This window comes from Ceratotherium simum, chromosome 10, assembly GCF_057802395.1.
Source record: "Ceratotherium simum simum isolate JZ-2026a chromosome 10, ASM5780239v1, whole genome shotgun sequence".
NCBI lineage: Eukaryota > Metazoa > Chordata > Mammalia > Perissodactyla > Rhinocerotidae > Ceratotherium > Ceratotherium simum.
Window position 1 is genome coordinate 53,779,484 of NC_141909.1, and position 19,201 is coordinate 53,798,684.

General features: G+C 37.3%; 1 protein-coding gene across 4 annotated transcripts in view; it reads right to left on the reverse strand.

The window, feature by feature from the left end:
* VWA8 (von Willebrand factor A domain containing 8) overlaps positions 1-19,201 on the reverse strand; it is a 359,640-nt gene that overhangs the window by 186,080 nt on the left and 154,359 nt on the right. For all 4 annotated transcript variants that reach the window (XM_087436018.1, XM_087436017.1, XM_087436019.1 and 1 more), the window contains one exon: positions 5,365-5,441. In XM_087436018.1, coding sequence (XP_087292144.1) covers positions 5,365-5,441 — 77 coding nt within the window. The remainder of the gene's footprint in view (positions 1-5,364; positions 5,442-19,201) is intronic.

The window sequence follows — 19,201 nt, forward strand, 5'->3', positions numbered from 1 at the left end:
TTGAAATGACATTCGTAAACTAAATCGAGTGTGACTGATTATTTAGATGGTAACATCACAAATCCATTAAAAGGAATCTAAAATAAACAAAGTAAAGACCTTAAGTAGGTCACCCATAGATCAGAGAAGTCCTAAACATTTTTTTTCAACTGCTATTTTTAGGTCTTTTAAAACACATGTTTCCCTTAAAGCAATTTTTTGAGCTTACATTTTACAGCAAATATAGCCCTAAAGAAATATGTAATAAAAAAAAAACTCCCCACATTGAAATTAGTGGGAATGTCAATCTAACGAAAATCCTTTAATATTATATATTTTAAATGGAAATGGAGACTTTTTACTTCTAACTTTACATAAAAAATTAAATACCAAATATTGCCAAATAGAGACACCCAGGGTCCCTGTTAAAATGAGTAGATATTTTATTGTAATATTATCATCAATCAACAATATAGCAATGGGTACTATAAACAAAAATAATAAAAATATATGGTTTTGAAATTTCTATCACATTTTGAATTTAGAAAGTTTTTTCAGAGATAACATATCTATACATTTATGTAGCCAATGTCAGAATTACCACGGAATATAAATAAGCAGCATGTAATTCTTTACTATTCATGGACCATTTGTTACTTTACAACAAAAGGTTGGTATAAAAGACATTCTAGGCAGGAAGTAAGGCATGGTATCCCTAATCTTCTAAACTTTTTAAAGCACCTTGAATACCATCTTCTTCTTGCCTATTCAAAGATATTAGAATATAGATCTGAAAGAGATATTAGAAATGACCTTGTCCACTCCTCATACTCAGAGATGAAAAAACTGAGACAAAAGAGAGATTCAAAGATAGATAGCCTCAAACGCATACATAAATTAAAGGCTGAAAATCAACGATTTAAGCATTCACATCAAAAAGTTTTTAAAAAACCCAACATGTTAAATCCAAAGAAAATAAAAGGAAGGGTATAATAAAGACAAAATCAGAAATTACTGAAATAGAAAAGATACAAAAGAGAGGTTCAACAATGTCAAAACTTGGTTGCCTGAACAGACCAATAATATTGATAACTCCCAGGCAAAACTGATCATGAAGAAAAGAGAGAGAAGGCAAACAACAAATACCAGAAATAAAAATGAAGATATCACTACTGAGCCTAAGGACATTAAAATATCATAAGATGATATTATAAATAAGTTTACACCAATAATTAGAAGACAAGGAATAATTCCTAGACATAAGATTTATCAAAACTTCTTATAACTATTCAAGATAACGAACCATAAGCAAAAGGCCTGTTTACAACGAGTGTGATGATGACATACACCCAGGAATAATTACTAAATACTTATATTTCTTTGTCTCCTTTTTTGCTGATTGTGTTAAGTAACCTCCATAATCTACAGTCAGAATTGATCGAGGTAGTTCAGCCCAATATATCTTTCTTTAAAAATATTTTGCTGTTCAATATAAAGGAATGGAAAAACTGCCCTACCATACAAAGGGACTCTCATATAGTGACTTCCTTCTTCCTGGGGCATAAATTTGAGAGCTGATTTCAACTTCCGAAGTCATTTTTAAGAGAAAGTTGGTTTTCTGCTTGATTATTTTAAAGTATAAAATTCAAATTCATTTGCTTTTGCTCTAAATTGACATTATCTGCTTAAGTCGCATCAGTATATACATTTATTAAAACTTTCAAGTAATTACATATTTTTCAGGGCTCTACTAAACAGTAGAAACTAAACACAATGCAAACAAAATAAAATAGCACAAATTCTCCTAAGAATGACAACTCCAATGCTCACTGTATCATCCTTAAAACATAAAATATGTTTTGCCATGCACCTTGTGGCTCAAAAACGAACTGTGATATGTTACAAATAAAAGTTACTCAGGCGAAAACTAGAAAACTAGTTAAACATTTTGATTCTTTCATTAATTTTCCCAAACTTTGTCCATGTAGGAAGAAAAACTGGTGGAAAAGCTTAAAGGTGAAGGGAAAAAGGAGTTAGAGGTTTTCAGATTCAGGGGAAAATGAAAGACTGCCATAATTACAAGAATAGTATTACAGCTCTTTAAAGACAGAGATTATGTTTCTTATTTCTTTCTATTATCTCCTATAACATCTAGCCCTGTAATCTTGACATAGTAAATTCTTTTAAAAAAATGAGTTGAAACTCCTAGGTTTATATAAGGCATTATTCATAGAAAGAACCATGAGAAGATGTGGGCATAGGCTAGAAATTTTCTGAAACCATGTAGGTGACCTACAGAAGTTTAGAAGTTGAGATGGCTTTGTTATGCCCTATTAAAATTAGCAAATTAAAATCTGCACATACGTTGTTAAAGTTATTCCTAAGTATTTCATGTTTTTATGCTACTGTAAATAGTATTTTTAAAAATTTATTTTCCCATTGTCCATTGCTATTTATAGGAATACAATTAAATTTTTACATTGACTTGGTATATAGTTGACCTTGTTCAACTCACTAAGTTCTACTAGGTTTTTCTTTTTTTGCAGATTTCTTAGGATTTTCTATATACATAACCATATCATCTCTAAATAGAGACAGTTTTACTTCATCCATTTCAACATGTATGCCATTTATTACTTTTTCTTGCCTTATTGCACTGGCTAGAACCTCCAGAATAACGCTGAATATTTTCCCCAGTTATAGGAGGAAAGCATTTAGTCTTTCACCATTAAAAAGAAGTTAGCTGTAGGATTTTCACAGATACCTCTTACCAGGTTGAGGAAGTTTCCTGCTATTTGTAATTTGCTGTGGCATTTTATCATGAATGGGTGCTGAATCTCAGCAAATGCTTTTTTTTGGAACGATTGAGATGATTATGTGGTTTTTCCTTTATGCTGTAAATGCAGTGAATTACATTATTTGATTTCAAATGTTAAACCAACCTTACATTCCTGGGATAAAACCCACTTGGTTATGATGTATTACTCTTTTTATATATTGTTGAATTTGATTTGTTAATACTTGTTAAGGATTTTTGTATCTATGTTCATGGAAAATACTGAACTGTAATTTTCTTATACTATGCCCGTCTGCTTGTAAAAAAAATACTCTCAGTTTTTATCTGGAAATGTCTTTATTTTTAAAGAATATTTTTGCCAAATACACTATTCTATACTAACTTTTTTTTCTTTTGGTACTTTAAAAACAACCATTTTATTGAATTGTAGTTTGTATTTATTTCTCATGAAAAGTCAGGAATCATTTTTATCATTTTCCTCCTTTCATTTAATGTCTTTTTTTCTCTGTCAGTTTTAAAGATTTTTTCTTTCGATTTTCAACAATTTGATTATAATAAACTTTGTTGTGGTTTTCTGTTTATCCTGCTTGAGGTTCACTGAGATTCCTGGATTGGTGACTTTATACTTTTCATCCAATTTGAGAATTTTCCCACCATTATATCTTCAAATATTTTTCTGTCCCATTCTTTCTCCTTTCTTTTGAGACTTCAGTTGCTCACATGTGAGACTGCTTTTTTAGTGTTGCCATTTCTGTATTGAGAATTCCTAATAATTCCCTCATTATGTTCATTTCTCCCCCTTTAAATGCTTGAATATATTTATGGCAACTATTTTATAGTCCTTGTCTGCTAATTCCATCATCTGTCATTTTGGGGTCTATTTCTATTGACCAACTTTCCTACTTCTTTTTATGTCTAGTAATTTTTTATTGAATGTTCAACATTATGAATGCTATGTTGTTGAATGTCTGGATTTTGTAGTCTTCTTTCATTGACTATTAAGTTTTTTCAGCTAAGCAGTTAATTTACTTTTGAATCAGCTTGATCTTTTCAAGGTATTTTCTGCCCTCATACCCATCCTCTTTTTTTAAAGTCATTTTGTATGAGAAATAACTTCCCAAAAAAGCATCCTGTTTTTTCAAGGCTTATTTTGAAATTTTCTAAGGGTGGGCATAGAGTAGCTTTTACTCTAGGGATAGATTGGTCCTACTTCTGAAGCATAGACTTTATCAGATATCTTCTGAACACCAGGAGTGTTTAATGAAGGCCCCTAACCATGTGGGAGCTCTGGTAATTGTTCAGCTCACAGGTCCCTAGTAGTTGTTCTTTTCCCAGTGTTTGAGTCTTACTCAGTTTTATAGGTCTTTACAGCCATACTTCATTTTATTGTGCTTTGCAGATAATGCATTTTTTAAAAGACCCTCTACCAGCAAAAAGATTATGACTTGCTGAAGGCTCAGACGATGATTAGCATTTTTTAGCAATACAGCATTTATTAGTTAAGGTATGTAATTGTTTTTTTAGACATAATGCTATTGCACACTTAATAGACTACAATATAGTGTAAATATAACTTTTATATGCATTGGGAAACCAAAATCACGTGACTCACTTTATTGCAATATTCGCCTTATCGCGGTAGTCTGGATCCAAACCTGCAATATCTGACGCCTGCCTGTACTGTGGTAGGACTAATCCATAACCAGTTGCTCCCTCACAGCCAGAGGAATAAAGTCCAAGAGAGAAGTTTTACTTTGGTCTTCCTCTCTTTCTCCTTTGGCCAACCAACTGCCTTCTTTGCCCTCCTACAATTTTCTCTCAAGAACATATCATTATTTAGTGAAAGGACCCAAACCAGAAACTAATTCTTGTAGCTCAGTTCTTTCCACTACACAATATTTTTTATCTCCTGGGATTAAAATAATAACAATTCAATCTAGTTTTACGTTGCTTATTACTTGGTATATTCCTTGATTTTTTTTTCCCTATTTTTTGGTGGATCTGTTGCTTATATTTTATTTTAAAAAGATCTGGAATAGGTTCACTGATAAAGCCAAAACAATCCATGTCAAGAAAATCTATTTGATTAAAAGCTATCCCTGAACCAGCATTCTGACCACATAAAACTAAATAACCCACAAAGTATATTCAAGGAAGGCAAGGAGACTAATAACTTATTTCTTCCATATTTTTGAGTTCCTTATCTCATACTTGAGATTCATATAGTTTATTGTTTCTCCTTGTGAGAAAAAAATTTAGCTTCTTGTTAGAGAGTGAGCTTAGCCTCTACATATTTTTCTTCTAATTTAAGAGCCTTTATGTTGATGAAATCTGCTCCTAGAATATAATGTTCATTACTCTCTGTCCACAAAATATCTATTAATTCATGTTTATAAAGCATTAGTCACTTTAAAAATAAATTTTGCATGGTTTTATTACCTTTTAAGGAGAGGAGAGATAAGAGCAGGATGAACAGAAATGAAACTGGTTTATAAAATGGGCCTTTAAGAAAATATTTTTAAGTTGTACTGGGAAAAAAATAAATGATTAAAACAGATCTTAACAGGCTGTAGGTCTTATCCTCTTACCTGTGCAGTTGTATATATTCTCGGGGTCTGTTGAGCAAGTGAAGGAATCTGTCAACAATCTTGTTTTTCCCTACACCCTATAATTACAGAGAAAGCATTAAACAAAAAGAGACTTTTGTCTGGAGGTAAAACAAACCAGAAGAATCTTTTATCAAAACGTACTTTCTCAAAATTGTATTGTTTTAGCTTATTGTTTTAATGAAACCCAAACTAGCAAACATATACAGTACATTTCTATGACATAAGTCTTTAAAAAAATTTACTTCTAAATATACTAGTTTTAAACTCTTATTTAAAAGGAAATTTATAAATTATTTTTACTCTTCTACAACTTGTTTCTTCTGTTCTATAATTTTATACTAAAGTGTAGACATTATAGCAGAATATTATCTATTTCAGATTTGAAGAATGGCATCAAAGGTGATCAAGTAAGTATAAAAACAATGACTTTTTAATCAGTTCTTCACAAGTATGGTTTTCAGTTACAGAAAGATAAATATGATACTGTATTTTTTCTGTTTTAATCAAACACTCATTTCTTCTCCTTTTACCCTACCTTTCTAGTCCTTTAAAACCTTGGAAAGCTAAAATTATAACCAGGGTTTATTAATAAGTCTCAACTATATGTGCTCTTCCTAGAAATGCCCTCATTTCCTTAGCAGTTACTGATGCTGAGAGTTGCTGTCCTTTTGTAGAAGGGAGACTGTTAAAAATGGAATCCACTCCCATGTTATTTCTCCATTTTAAAGTTTTCATTTAGAGGTGGAATACTCTATTAATGGAATGTAAATATTTTAAGAAGTGGGTTATATGAGAAGAATAGAAGTGGTTTAAAAAGCTGAGTCCTATATCATATGTTACAGCAATAGATAACACTTACTGATTTCTTATACTGTACCAGGCTCTATGCTAAGTATTTTCATGCGTTATTTCATTTAATCATCATAACAGTTCCATGAGGTAGGTATTATGATTTTTCCAACCTCACAAATCAAGAAACCAGGGCTCAGAAAAGTTAAGCAATGTTTTCACAGGCACACAGCTAACCATAGTGGCACCAGGATTCAAGTCCAGGTCTGTCTGATTCTGATGCTCATGCTGTTAGTCCCAACAATATGGATTATATTTTTTCAGTTTGAAATTAATTTAAGTAATCTGGGCCTTGAATTGTCTCTTTCCCCACTTCTATAAATCAATCCTAAAGAAACAATTAGGCAGACCAGGGAAATACATGGTACCTAGCAGCAAGAGTAGAAGCCCAATAAAGGGAAGCAGGCATTATTAGTGATATTTCTGCTACATACTCAAATATCTTATGAAGAAAGGCATTCTACAAGCATCAAGGATATAAATTCAAATAAATTAAATTGGTATTTATTGGGCATCATCTTTGTCCCAGCACTGTGACTGTTCCTCTAAGATAAATTCTCAAAGGAAATAAGAGAATTTGTGTCTCACAGTTCTCAAAGGGAGGCAAGACATGTACACGTGGAGCACAGAAGACAAGTCAACAGCGTACATAAATAACTGTTAACTTATATAGCTTCTAATAGCCTTAGAAGCTCTCTCTTCTCTTTGGTCCATTAAATATGTCACAAGCTGATAAATGCAAGAGAGATTAAGGGGACTGGAATGATTATCAACTACTTTATAAATAAAACAGAGGTATGAAGCACACACAGACAGTAGCAGGCAATTACAATCCATTGCACAGCCTTGAATCAGGGAGAAACACAATGAAATCAATGTTTAAAGATGATCAACATGCGAGAGTGATGTCAGCATCATGGCGGAGTTGTTCTCTTTGTCTCTCCCCTCTAAGTTACAACCACTCAGACCTCCAGTGACCAACAAAGGACTCCCTGGTGGACTAAACCTCCAGGAGGGAGTGGAACTAGGGGAGCAGCCTCCTCCATCTCCCCCAGCAGTGGCAATCCAAAATGTGCATACCAGTGACCACAGGCTGCAAGGGCAAACATGGCACTCGTGGCTTGGGTCCTGTCCTTCCCAGCAGTGGTGGGTGGCACACACATCCTGAGGCTTCAGGACACAGAGCGGAGCTGGCGACCCAACCTGGCTACTTCCCCCTTCCCAAGCAGTGACACCGGACTTGCCAGCATTGGGGAGCATATTCAAGGTGTAAATTTCCCCAGCAGGGATGTGTGCCCTAATCCAAGGCTTCAGAGCAGGCCACTAGCATGTGCACCAGCACCGACAACTAGAGGCTGTGGCCCCTGCCCCTCCCAGTGGTGGTGGATGGCACATACATCCTGAGGCTTCAGGACAGAGTGGAACTGGCAACACAACTTGGACCCCCCGTCCCCGGCAGTGGCGCTGGTCTCCCGAGCAGTGGGGACAGCAACCAAAATGTGGATTTGACTGGCAGGAGCAGGGTGCCCTGATTTGAGGTCTCAAAAAGCACAGTGGTGTATGCCAGTGACCAGAGACTGAATCGCCAGCAGCAACACTTGTGGTTTAGCCTCTACTCCTCTGCCAGCAATGGCAGGTGGCACCTGTGACCTGAGGTGTCAGGAACCACAGGAGAACCTAAGACCCAGCCAGCATCCAGTGCCAGCCCCCTGAGAACGGCTCTATCAGCAGCAGTAGCTGCACACTAGAACATGGGTCCCCAACAGCAACAGTGACACCTGTGAATTCAGTGCCCCTGGCAGCGGGGCGGCAAGCACCCCCAGGTAACTCAGGGACAGCAGCACAGGTGGTGCACGGGGCAGCACCACCTGAGCCCATGGAGAGCCTGCAGAGAGCAAAGGTGGGAACATGAGACCCAGGCAACCCCAGAAGCAACAGGAGAGCTCACAGCCTGGTGACCCCAGTGGCAACACCTGAGACTGCAGCAATATCAAAAGCACCAGCAACCTCAGAGGCACAAGCAGCACAAGGAGAGCACCAACTACACCTCTAGCAGAGACAGTGAAGGGTGGAAAGTCCAGGTTCTCAATTACAACCAGAAGGAGCTCAGAACCAAAGTAATCAAAGCCATACCCAAATAAGAAAGGTGGTTACTATCATAAATGTGACAGCAGAGGATCAATTCATCAAACACCATGAAGAACTACGTAACACAGAAGAACAGAAGAATGACAGCTCTCCAGAAACCAAACTTGAAGTTGCAGAAGATTACTCATAGAACTCAAAATAGCTGCCATAAAAAAACTTAACGAGGGGCCAGCCCAGTTGTGCAATGGTTAGGTTCACATGCTCTGCTTCAGTTGCCTGGGGTTTGCGGGTTTGGATCCCGGGTGTGGACCAATGCATTGTTTGTCAAGCCACGCTGTGGTGGCGTCCCACATAAAGTAGAGGAAGATGGGCAAGGATGTTAGCTCAGGGCCGATCTTCCTCAGCAAAAAGAAGAGGATTGGCAACAGATGTTAGCTCAGGGCTAATTTTCCTCAAAAAAAAAAAAAATAACGAGTTACAAGAAAACTCAGAAAGATAGTTCAATGAGCTCAGGAATAAAATTAATGAACAGAAGGAATACTTTACCAAGGAGAATAAAGATCTGAAAAAAAAAAAACCAAACAGCATTTCTTGATAGGAAGAACACAATTAATGAGATGAAAAATAATGTAGAAAGCATAAAAAATAGAGTAGACCTTACAGAGAGAGGAGAGATTCAGTGAGCTTGAAGATAGAAACCTAGAGATGATCTAGGTGGAGGAGGAAAGAGACCTAAGATTTTTTGTGTGTGTGTGAGGAAGATAAGCCCTAAGCTAACATCTGATGCCAATCCTCCTTCCTTTTCTGAGGAAGACTGGCCCTTAGCTAACATCTGTGCCCATCTTCCTCTACTTTATATGGGACACCGCCACAGCACGGCTCGACAAGCAGTGCGTCGGTGCGTGCCCGGGATCTGAACTGGCAAAGCCCAGGCTGCCACAGCGGACTGTGCACACTTAACCGCCTGTGCCACAGGGCTGGCCCCAAGAACTAAGATTTTTAAAAAATAGAGAAATTCTTTGAGAAATATCCGACTCAATTAGGGAAAGTAACATAAGGATTCTAGGTATCCCAGAGGGAGAAGAGAGGAGAAAGGAGAGCTTATTTAAAGAAATAATAGCTGAGAACTTCCCAAACCTGGGGAAGGAACTGAACATGCAAGTACATGGAGCTAATAGAATTCCTAATTACATTAAGGCAAAAAGACCTTCTCTGAGGCAAGTATTAGTAAAACTGGCAAAAGTCAATGACAAATAAAAAATATTATGGGCAGCAAGAGAGAAGAAAATAACCTACAAAGGAACCCTCATCAGGCTTTCAGTGTATTTCTCAGCAGAAACCGTATAGGCTAGGAGAGAGTGGAATGATATATACAAAAGACAGAAAGACAAAAATTGTCAGCCAAGAATAATCTACCCAGCAAAATTATCTTTCAGATGACAGAGAAATAAAAGCTTTCCCAGAAAAACAAAAGCTGAGAGAGTATATTGCCCCTAGACCTGCCTTACAAGAAATGATGAAAGGAGCCCTCCTATCTGATACAAAAAGGCAAAAGTTTACAAACCTTTGAGCAGGGAGATAAACACACAAAATCAGAAAATTGCAGTTCTATATCACAATAGGTTAGCAAACATGTAATTATAAAATAAAGGATAAAGGTAAAGAAAGCATCAAAAATAACTATAACTCATTTCAACTTGGTCACAAACTCACAACACAAAACACAATAATTTGTGACGGCAAAAACATAGAAGAGGAAGAGGATAGGGATGGAACCTACGGAGATAAAAGGCTATCAGAAAATGGACTATCTCATCAATGAGATCTTTGATATAAACCTCATGGTAACCACAAAACAAAAAATCAGAGCAGAGTCACAAATCATAAATAAAGAGAAAACTCAGAAAACCATCATAGAAAACCACCAAACTGAAATGGCCAACAGAAATACTAGGGAAAAGAAACAGCGGAAATATAGAACAACTGGAGAACAGAAGATAAAATGGCAGTATTAAGCCCTCATATATAAACAATCACTCTAAATGTAAATGGATTGAATTCACCAATCAAAAGACACAGAGTAGCTGGATGGATTAAAAAACAAGACCTAAAAATATGCTGCCTCCAGGAAACACATCTCAGCTTTAAAGACAAACATGGGCTCAGAGAGAAGGGATGGAAGATGATACTCCAGGCAAATGGTAAGCAAAAGAAGGCAGCTGTAGCCACACCTATGTCAGACAAAGCAGACTTCAAGATAAAAAAGATAATGAGAGACAAAGACAGCCATTATATAATGATAAAAGGGACATCCCACCAAGAAGACATAACACATTAATATATATGTACCTAACACAGGAGCACCAAAGTATATAAAGCAACTATTAACAGACCTAAAGGGAGAAATAGACAGCAACACAATAATAGTAGGGTACCTTACACCTCACTTACATCAATGGATAGATCATCCAGACAGAAAGTCAACAAGGCAACAGTGGCCTTAAATGAAACACTAGACCAGATGGATTTAATAGATATATATAGAACATGCCATCCAAAACCAGCAGAATACACATTCTTCTAAGTGCACATGGAACAATCTCAAAGATAGACCATATGGTGGGCAACAAAGCAAGGCTCAAGAAATTTAAGAAGACTGAAATCATATAAAGCATCTTTTCAAACCACAATGCTAAGAAACTAGAAACCAACTACAATAAAAAAGCTGGGAAAATAACAAATATGTGGAGACTAAACAACATGCCACGGAACACTGTTGGATCAATGAAGAAATCAACAGAGAAAACAAAAAATACCTACAGACAAATGAAAATGAAAACACAACATACCAAAACTTATGGGATGCAGCTAAACTGGTACTAAGAGGGAAATTTATAGCCATGCAAGCCTACCTCAAGAAACAAGAAAAATCTCAAATAACAAGCATACCCTATACCTAAAAGAACTAGAAAAAGAAGACTAAACAAAGCCCAAAGTCAGCAGAAGGAAAGAAATAATAAAAATCAGAGCAGAAATAAATGAAATAGAGACTAAAAAGCAATAAAGGATCAATGAAACTAAGAGCTGGTTCTTTGAGAAGATAAACAAAATTGGCAAACCCTTAGCAGACTCACTAAGAAAAAAAGAGAGAAGACCCAAATAAATAAAATCAGAAACGAAAGAAGAGAAATTACAATGGACACCACAGAAATACAAAGGATTATAAGAGAATACTATGAAAAGCTATATGCCAATAAACTGGATGACCTAGAAGAAATCAATAAATTTTTAGAATCATACAACCTCCCAAGACTGAATCAAGAAGAAAGAGAGAATCTGAAGAGACCAATCAGAAGCAAAGAGATTGAAACAGCTATCAAAAACCTCCCGAAAACCAAAAGTCCAGGATCATACAGCTTCCCTGTGAATTCTACCAAACATTCAAAGAAGATTTAATACCTATCCTTCTCAAACTATCCTGAAAAACTGACATGGACGGGATGCTTCCTAACTCATTTTACAAGGTCGACATTACCCTGCTACCAAAACCAGACAAGGACAACACAAAAAAAGGAAAATTACAGGCCAATATCACTGATGAACATAGATGCAAAAATCCTCAACAAAATATTAACAAATCAAATACAACAATACATTAAAAGGATCATACACCATGATCAAGGGGAATTTATTCCAGGAATGCAAGGATGGCTCAACATCTGCAAATCAATCAATGTGATACATCACATTAACAAAATGAAGAATAAAAATCACATGATGCAGAGAAAATCAATAGATGCAGAGAAAGCATTTGAAAAGATCCAACATCCATTTATGATTAAAACAAAATGGGTATAGATGGAAAGTACCTCAACATAATAAAGGCCATATATGACAAACCCACAGCCAATATCATACTCAAAGGAGAAAAACTGAAAGCCATTCCTCTGAGAACAGGAACAAGACAAGGATGCTCACTCTCACCACTCTTATTAAACACAGTACTGGAAGTTTTAGCCAGAACAATTAGGCAAGAAAAAGAAATAAAAGGGACCCAAACTAGAAAGGAAGAAGTGAAACTCTCACTATTTGCGATGACATGATTCTACATATAGAAAACACTAAAGAATCCACCAAAAACTGTAAGAAATAATCAATAAATAGCTAAAGTTGCAGGATACAAAATCAACATACAAAAATCACTTGCATTTCTATACACTAATGAACTAGCAGAAAGAGAAGTCAAGAATACAACCCCATTTACAATCACAACAAAAAAAATAAAATACCTAGGAATAAATTTACCAAGGAGGTGAAAGACCTATACACTGAAAACTATAAGACACTATTGAAAGAAATCAAAGAAGACATAAAGAAATGGAAATATATTCCATGCTCATGGATTGGAAGAATAAACATAGTTAAAATGTCCAAATTGTCCAAAGCAATCTACAGATTCAATGCAATCTCAATCAGAATCGCAATGACATTCTTCATGGAAATAGAACAAAGAATCCTAAAAATTATATGGAACACGAAAAGACCTGAATAGCCAAAGGAATCTTGAGAAAAAATAACAAAGCTGGAGGCATCACATTCCCTTATTTTAAAATTTATTTATTTATTTATTTTAGTGTGTGTGTGTGTCTGTGTGTGTGAGGAAGATCAGCCCTGAACTAACAACCATGCCAAGCCTCCTTTTTTGCTGAGGAAGACTGGCCCTGAGCTAACATTCGTGCCCATCTTCCTCCACTTTATATGGGACGCTGCCACAGCATGGCCTGACAAGCGGTGTGTCAGTGCACACCCAGGATCGGAACCCGGGTCGCCAGCAGCGGAGCGTGCTCACTTAACCGCTACGCCATGGAGCCGGCCTCACACATTCCCTTATTTTAAATTATACTACAAAGCTATAGTAATCAAAACAGCATGCTACTGGCAGAAAAACAGACACATGCATCGAGGGCCCAGAATTAAAACCACACATCTATGGACAGCTAATCTTTGACAAAGGAGCCAAGAACATACAATGGAGAAAGGAAAGTCTCTTTGCTAAATGGTGTTGGAAAAACTGCACAGTCACATGCAAAAGAATGAAAGTAGGCCACACACAAATACGCATATTAACCATACACAAAAATTACACCATACACAAAAATTAACTCAAAATGTGTTAAAGACTTGAACGTAAGACCAGAAACTGTAAAACTATTAGAAGAAAATACAGGCAGTACATTCTTTGACATGGGTCTTAGCAGCATCTTTTTGAATACCATGTCTTCTCAGGCAGAGGAAACAAAAGAAAAAAGAAACAAATGGGACTACATCAGATTAAAAAGCTTCTGCAAAGCAAAAGAAACCATCAACAAAATGAAAATATAACCCACCAACTGGGAGAAAATATTTGCAAATCATATATCCAACAAGGTATTAATTTCCAAAACATAGAAAGAACTCATACAACTTAACAACAAAAAAAATGAACAACCCAATCAAAAAATGGGCAGAAGATATGAACAGATATTTTTCCAAAAAAGATATACAGATGGCCAACGAGCACATGAGAAGAAGTTCACCATTGCTAATTATTAGGGAAATGCAAACCAAAACTACAATGAGATATCACCTCATGCCCGTCAGAACGGCTATAATTAACAAGACAAGAAATAACAAGTGTTGAAGAGGATGTGGAGAAAAGGGAACCCTCATACACTGCTGGTGGGAATGCAAACTGGTGCAGCCCCTACGGAAAACAGTATGGAGATTTCCCAAAAAACTAAAAATAGAAATACCATATGATACAGCTATTCCACTGATGGGTATTTATTTATCCAAAGAACATGAAATAAATAATTCAAAAAGATTTATGCATCCCTATGTTCATTGCAGCATTATTCACAATAGCCAGGACGTGGAAGCAACCCAAGTGCCCATTAATGGGTGAATGGATAAAAAAGATATGGGGTATACATATAATGGAATACTACTCAAACATAAAAAAAGACAAAATTGTGCCATTTGCGACAACATGGATGGACCTTGAGGGTATTATGCTAAGTGAAATAAGTCAGAGAAAGACAAATACCAAATGATTTCACTCATGTGGAAGATAAACACAGAGATAAGGAGAACAGATTAGCGGTTATCAGGAAAAGAGGGCTGGGAGGAGGCAAAATGGGTAAAGGGGCACATGTGTATGGCGAGGAATTAAAACTACAGTATTGGTGGTGAACATGTTGCAATCTATACAGAAACTGAAATACAGTAATGTATACCTGAAATTTACACAATGTTAAAAGCCAACATGACCTCAATAAAATTACAAAAAAAGGTAAACATGGCAATAATATGCAAAATATACTGACAAGAGGAGAGATTCGTACCCAGGAGATTATTTATTCATTCAGCATATAAACAAATGTTTATTGAGTGATGGCATGTGTCAGGAGAGATAGCAGTACACAAGAAAGATAAAGAGTTCTGCTCTTACCGAGCTTCCATTGCAGAAGTGTGGAGACAGATAGATTGGAAAAGCAGGTAGAAAGGTAGCAAGATATAATTAGACAACTAAATAAATAAGAAAATTATCAAACAGTGATAAGTTCACTACAGACAATTAAGAGAGGGTGAGGTGCTGGTGACTGGGTGTCGATTTCATATAGATTTAGATGTGAATACTTTTCCTTAATGAACTTTTAAGCCAAGACCTGAGTGACAAGGAGCCAGTGTTATGAAGATTACAAAAAGGGGCATTCTAGGAGAAGAGCTGCTACAGCTGATCACCTAAAGTGGGAATAAACTTAGGATATTTGAGGCACAGCCAGTGTGTTCCAGTGTTGTGAGTCAGAAGAGAATATACAAGAAGACATAAAAGTAAGCAGGGTCTGATCAATAGGGTTTTGCAAGCCAAGGTGAAGAAGCAGGGTTTTATTCTCAGTGTGATAGGGAGCCCTTGGAAAATTTTAAGCAGAGTAGTGACACCAACTAATATAGATTCTAAAGAGATTACTTTGGTTTAGCTGTGGAGAGTGAATTGTAAGGGAGGGGCTAAGGATGGAAACTGGGAAACCAGTTGGAATGCTATTGCAAGAGTCCAGATGAGAGATGGTGGTGGCTTGGATGAGGGAATATAAATGGAGAAGGATGGATTCAAGCTGTTTTGCAAGTAAAGTTCATAAAACTTGCTGATGGACTGGACATGGAAGGATGAGGAAAAAGAAGAATCAAAGATTTCTTCTAGATAATTCCTTGAGCAAAAAGATAGGAAAGACTAGGTGAGAAAGGTGAGACTTTGCTCCCTTTTTTTGGTGAGGAAGATTAGCCCTGAGCTAACATCCATTGCCAATCCTCCTCTTTTTTTTACTGAGGAAGATTGGCCCTGGGCTAACATTCATACCCATGTTCCTCTACTTTATATGTGGGACACCTGTCCTGCCACAGCATGGCTCGATAAGCAGTGCCTAGGTCCATGCCCGGGATCTGAACCAGCAAACCCTGGGCCTCCGAAGTGGAGCCTGGGAACTTAACCACTATGCCACCGGGCCAGCCCTGACTTTGCTCCTTTTTTAAGGAGGAAAGTCAGGAGCTAACTTTATCTTTCTCCAAAGTGTTACCACCCAAAAAGGGGGTTCATTTGCCTGCCGCAAGATATGCCAATAGTCAAGAGGCAAGGTGGTAGGAGAGAAAGGACTTTTTATTACAGCTTGCTAGCAAGAGGGAAGAAGGCCGACTAATGTCCAAAAAAAACATCTTAAGGGGGAAGAAGATCTTACAGCATATAGGCTATATAGGCTGGTTGGTTATTGGGGAGGGGGTTAGGAATGTTGACCTTCTGGTGTTACAGACTGGGAGTCACCACACTAGATCTTTCAGTTTTCACTGATGATGGCTATCAGCATAGACTCTCTGTTCGGGGGTCACCACATTCCTCAAAAGAACAAAGTTATCATCTTATCGCAGCTGGGAGGGATACGCACAAGCAGGGGTCGTAAAATCTACAGAGCAGTTAGCTGTCCTGGAGGGTGCATATCCAGCTGGGTTAGTTAGTCAGAGGTCATTCAAAGTTACAATAGGGTTCCTGTTCTACAATGTGGCTTCCCTCATGTCAGCCTTGTGTTGAGCTGGTATAAAAAGCACTTATTACCATTTAACATTCTACCAAGCTATTTATTTGTATGTTGTCTTTATCCCCTCATTAGATATGAAGCACCCTGAGAAGCTTGTTTTGTTCAGCATTGTATCCCCAGTGCCTAGAACAGTGCTGGCACAAAGTAGGTACTCAGATGTTTGTTAAAGGAATTGACACCTCCATCTCCCCGGTTAAGGCAGAAACCCCAATCATTCTCAGTACTTCCCACTCTACCTTGCAGAGTCTATACACAACTAATCCTTCTCATTTCTACCTCCAAAATATATCTCAAGTCTGTCAAACTTCTCTGGAACCATCTTAAACCAAAGGAACATCCTATCTTGTCTAGAACAGTGCTTCTCAAGCTTTGATGAGCAAATGAATCACCTTTGACATCTTGTTAAAATGCAGGTTGATTCAGCAGGTCTGGAGTGGGGCCTGAGACTCCACATTCTAACAAGTTCACAAGTGATGTCAATGCTGCTAGTCCACAGACCATTCTTTGAGTAGTAAGAACCTAGATGACTGCAGTAATCTCACAACTAAGCCCTCTACATTCACTCATGCTATTTTCAACATTTTTTCCACACTGCAGCCTGAGTAATCTTCTTAACAGATAAATTAGATCAATAACTCTTCTACTCAAACCCATTCAATAGCTTCTCACTACATTTAGAATAAATTTGGAAATCCTTTCTATGGTCCTGTAAGCTCCACATGCTCTAGCCTCCACCAATCCCTCCAGCCCACCTGTGTCAGTCTTTTCCTCTGAAAGGCTGTTCCAGTCACACAAAACTTCCTTCAGTCTGTAAAAGATTCCAAGCTCTTTCCCACCTCAGGGGCTTTCCATATGCAGATCCTCCTTCTCAGGGAGCTTTTTTCTCACTCACCATCCCAGCAATTCTCCTTTCTTCAGGTCTCAATTCACTTCCTCATAAAGACCTTTTCTGATCTTCCAACGTTAAGTCGGGTCCCCTCCCATCTCGCATACTAACCTGTCTTTTTCCTTCGTAAGCATAAATATATTTACATGTGTGATGAATTGTTTAATGTCTCTCTTATCCACTGTTCTGTGAACTGAAAGTGCCACAGGGACAGGGTCCATTCCTGTATCCCCAGAGCCCAGTACAGAGCCTGACACAAAGATGGCATTCAATAAATATTACCAAATGAATGAATGAATACAGGGAATTTGGAAAGTACTGGAAAAGGGGTACAAATCCCAGTAAAATACAAACCGTGGCCATGTTAATAAGGATAATAAATAATGGAAACTGATGAGTTATAGACTTGTAAAAGCTGGACAAGTTTTGTGAATGATCCAATTTATACATTTCACCTTTAAAAGATTCAAGGCTATCAGAGCTGACTGTCAAATTGACCAATTCATTAAAGGAAGAACAACAATGGGTCAGTTCATCTTCTAGGAATCTTTTCAATATCTAACTGGATTTCTCCCAAAATGGTTTCAAGCCAGCACAGAAATATAAAGTAGGAAAATCACATTTTCATATTTGCATGCATGTTACACAGCTATGTAAGCTTTAAATGGCATGCTTCAATAAACAAAAAATTTAAATAGATAAATTCAGATGAGTAAAATGTGTGTTAATATATCAGCTCTGTTAAATTCAACAAACCTAGAGAAAACCAAACATCATACATGCATTATAATGTCAGGAATACAAAGGATTTCCTGAAAGAAACAAGTCATGAACAGCTACCATTACAGAGTTTCTGCTCCCTCCCCACCTCCAAAGTTATTGAACCAGCCATGCTTTTTCAAACTCCTCCTGAGCAATGCATTGTCTTAGGAGCTTACAAGTCCCATAAATGTAGGATGCAATGTGAAGTTCCCAGCTGACACTAACGAGCTTTTGCTGTGTCTTTAAATGTTAGAGTCTTCAGAACTCCAACCTGAGCTGTCTTCTTGCTCCATATACTCGCTCTGGGAAATCTCACCCACTCCCATGAGTTAAGTTATCACATATGGCTCATACTTCTTTCTTAAGCTCCAGTTGAGATCCCCTATCTCCAGCTGTCAATTGAACTTCTGCACCAGATGTTCATACTGAACTCGTTATGCTCCCACCCAAACCCACTCTTTTTTCTTTTTAACCCTCAGTATAATAGAACTGCCATGTACCCGGGTGCTCAATGAAAGAATCTTGAAATGTTTTTGACAACTCCATTTTTCTTCCCTGACCTCATTCAAAATGTCACTACAATCTTTGTAGTCTCCACCTGCAGAATTTTTTTCTTTTCTTTCCAGTCCTTCTTTCTCTCCTTCCTTCCCTTCTTCCTTCCTTCTTTCCTTCCTTCCCTCCCTTCCTTTCTTCTCTAATTCATCAACAATTTTAGCATCTAATGTTACTAGCTGCGCAGGATACAACGGTAAATAAAATAGTTACAGCCCCTGGGCATACTCACAGCTTACAATCTAGTAGGAAATGCAGACATTTAAGCAAATATAATAGATACACACGTGATGAGCATCATGATATGGGGCATCCAAGACACTTGAAAATTTAACCTAAGGCCACTATATACAGTGATATTTACATTGAGATATCAAGGAATTAAAGAGGTAAAGAGCAGGAGGAGAAAAAGGAGCGTTCCAGGTAGACAGAACAGTATGCATATGTGGGTAACAGTGAGCCGGAGGGCTAGATAGGTCTGAGAGAAGTCAAAGACTAGGGTAGGAGGGAGGAAGGGAATGGTAAGAAACAAAGCTAGAGTAGTAGTCAGGGT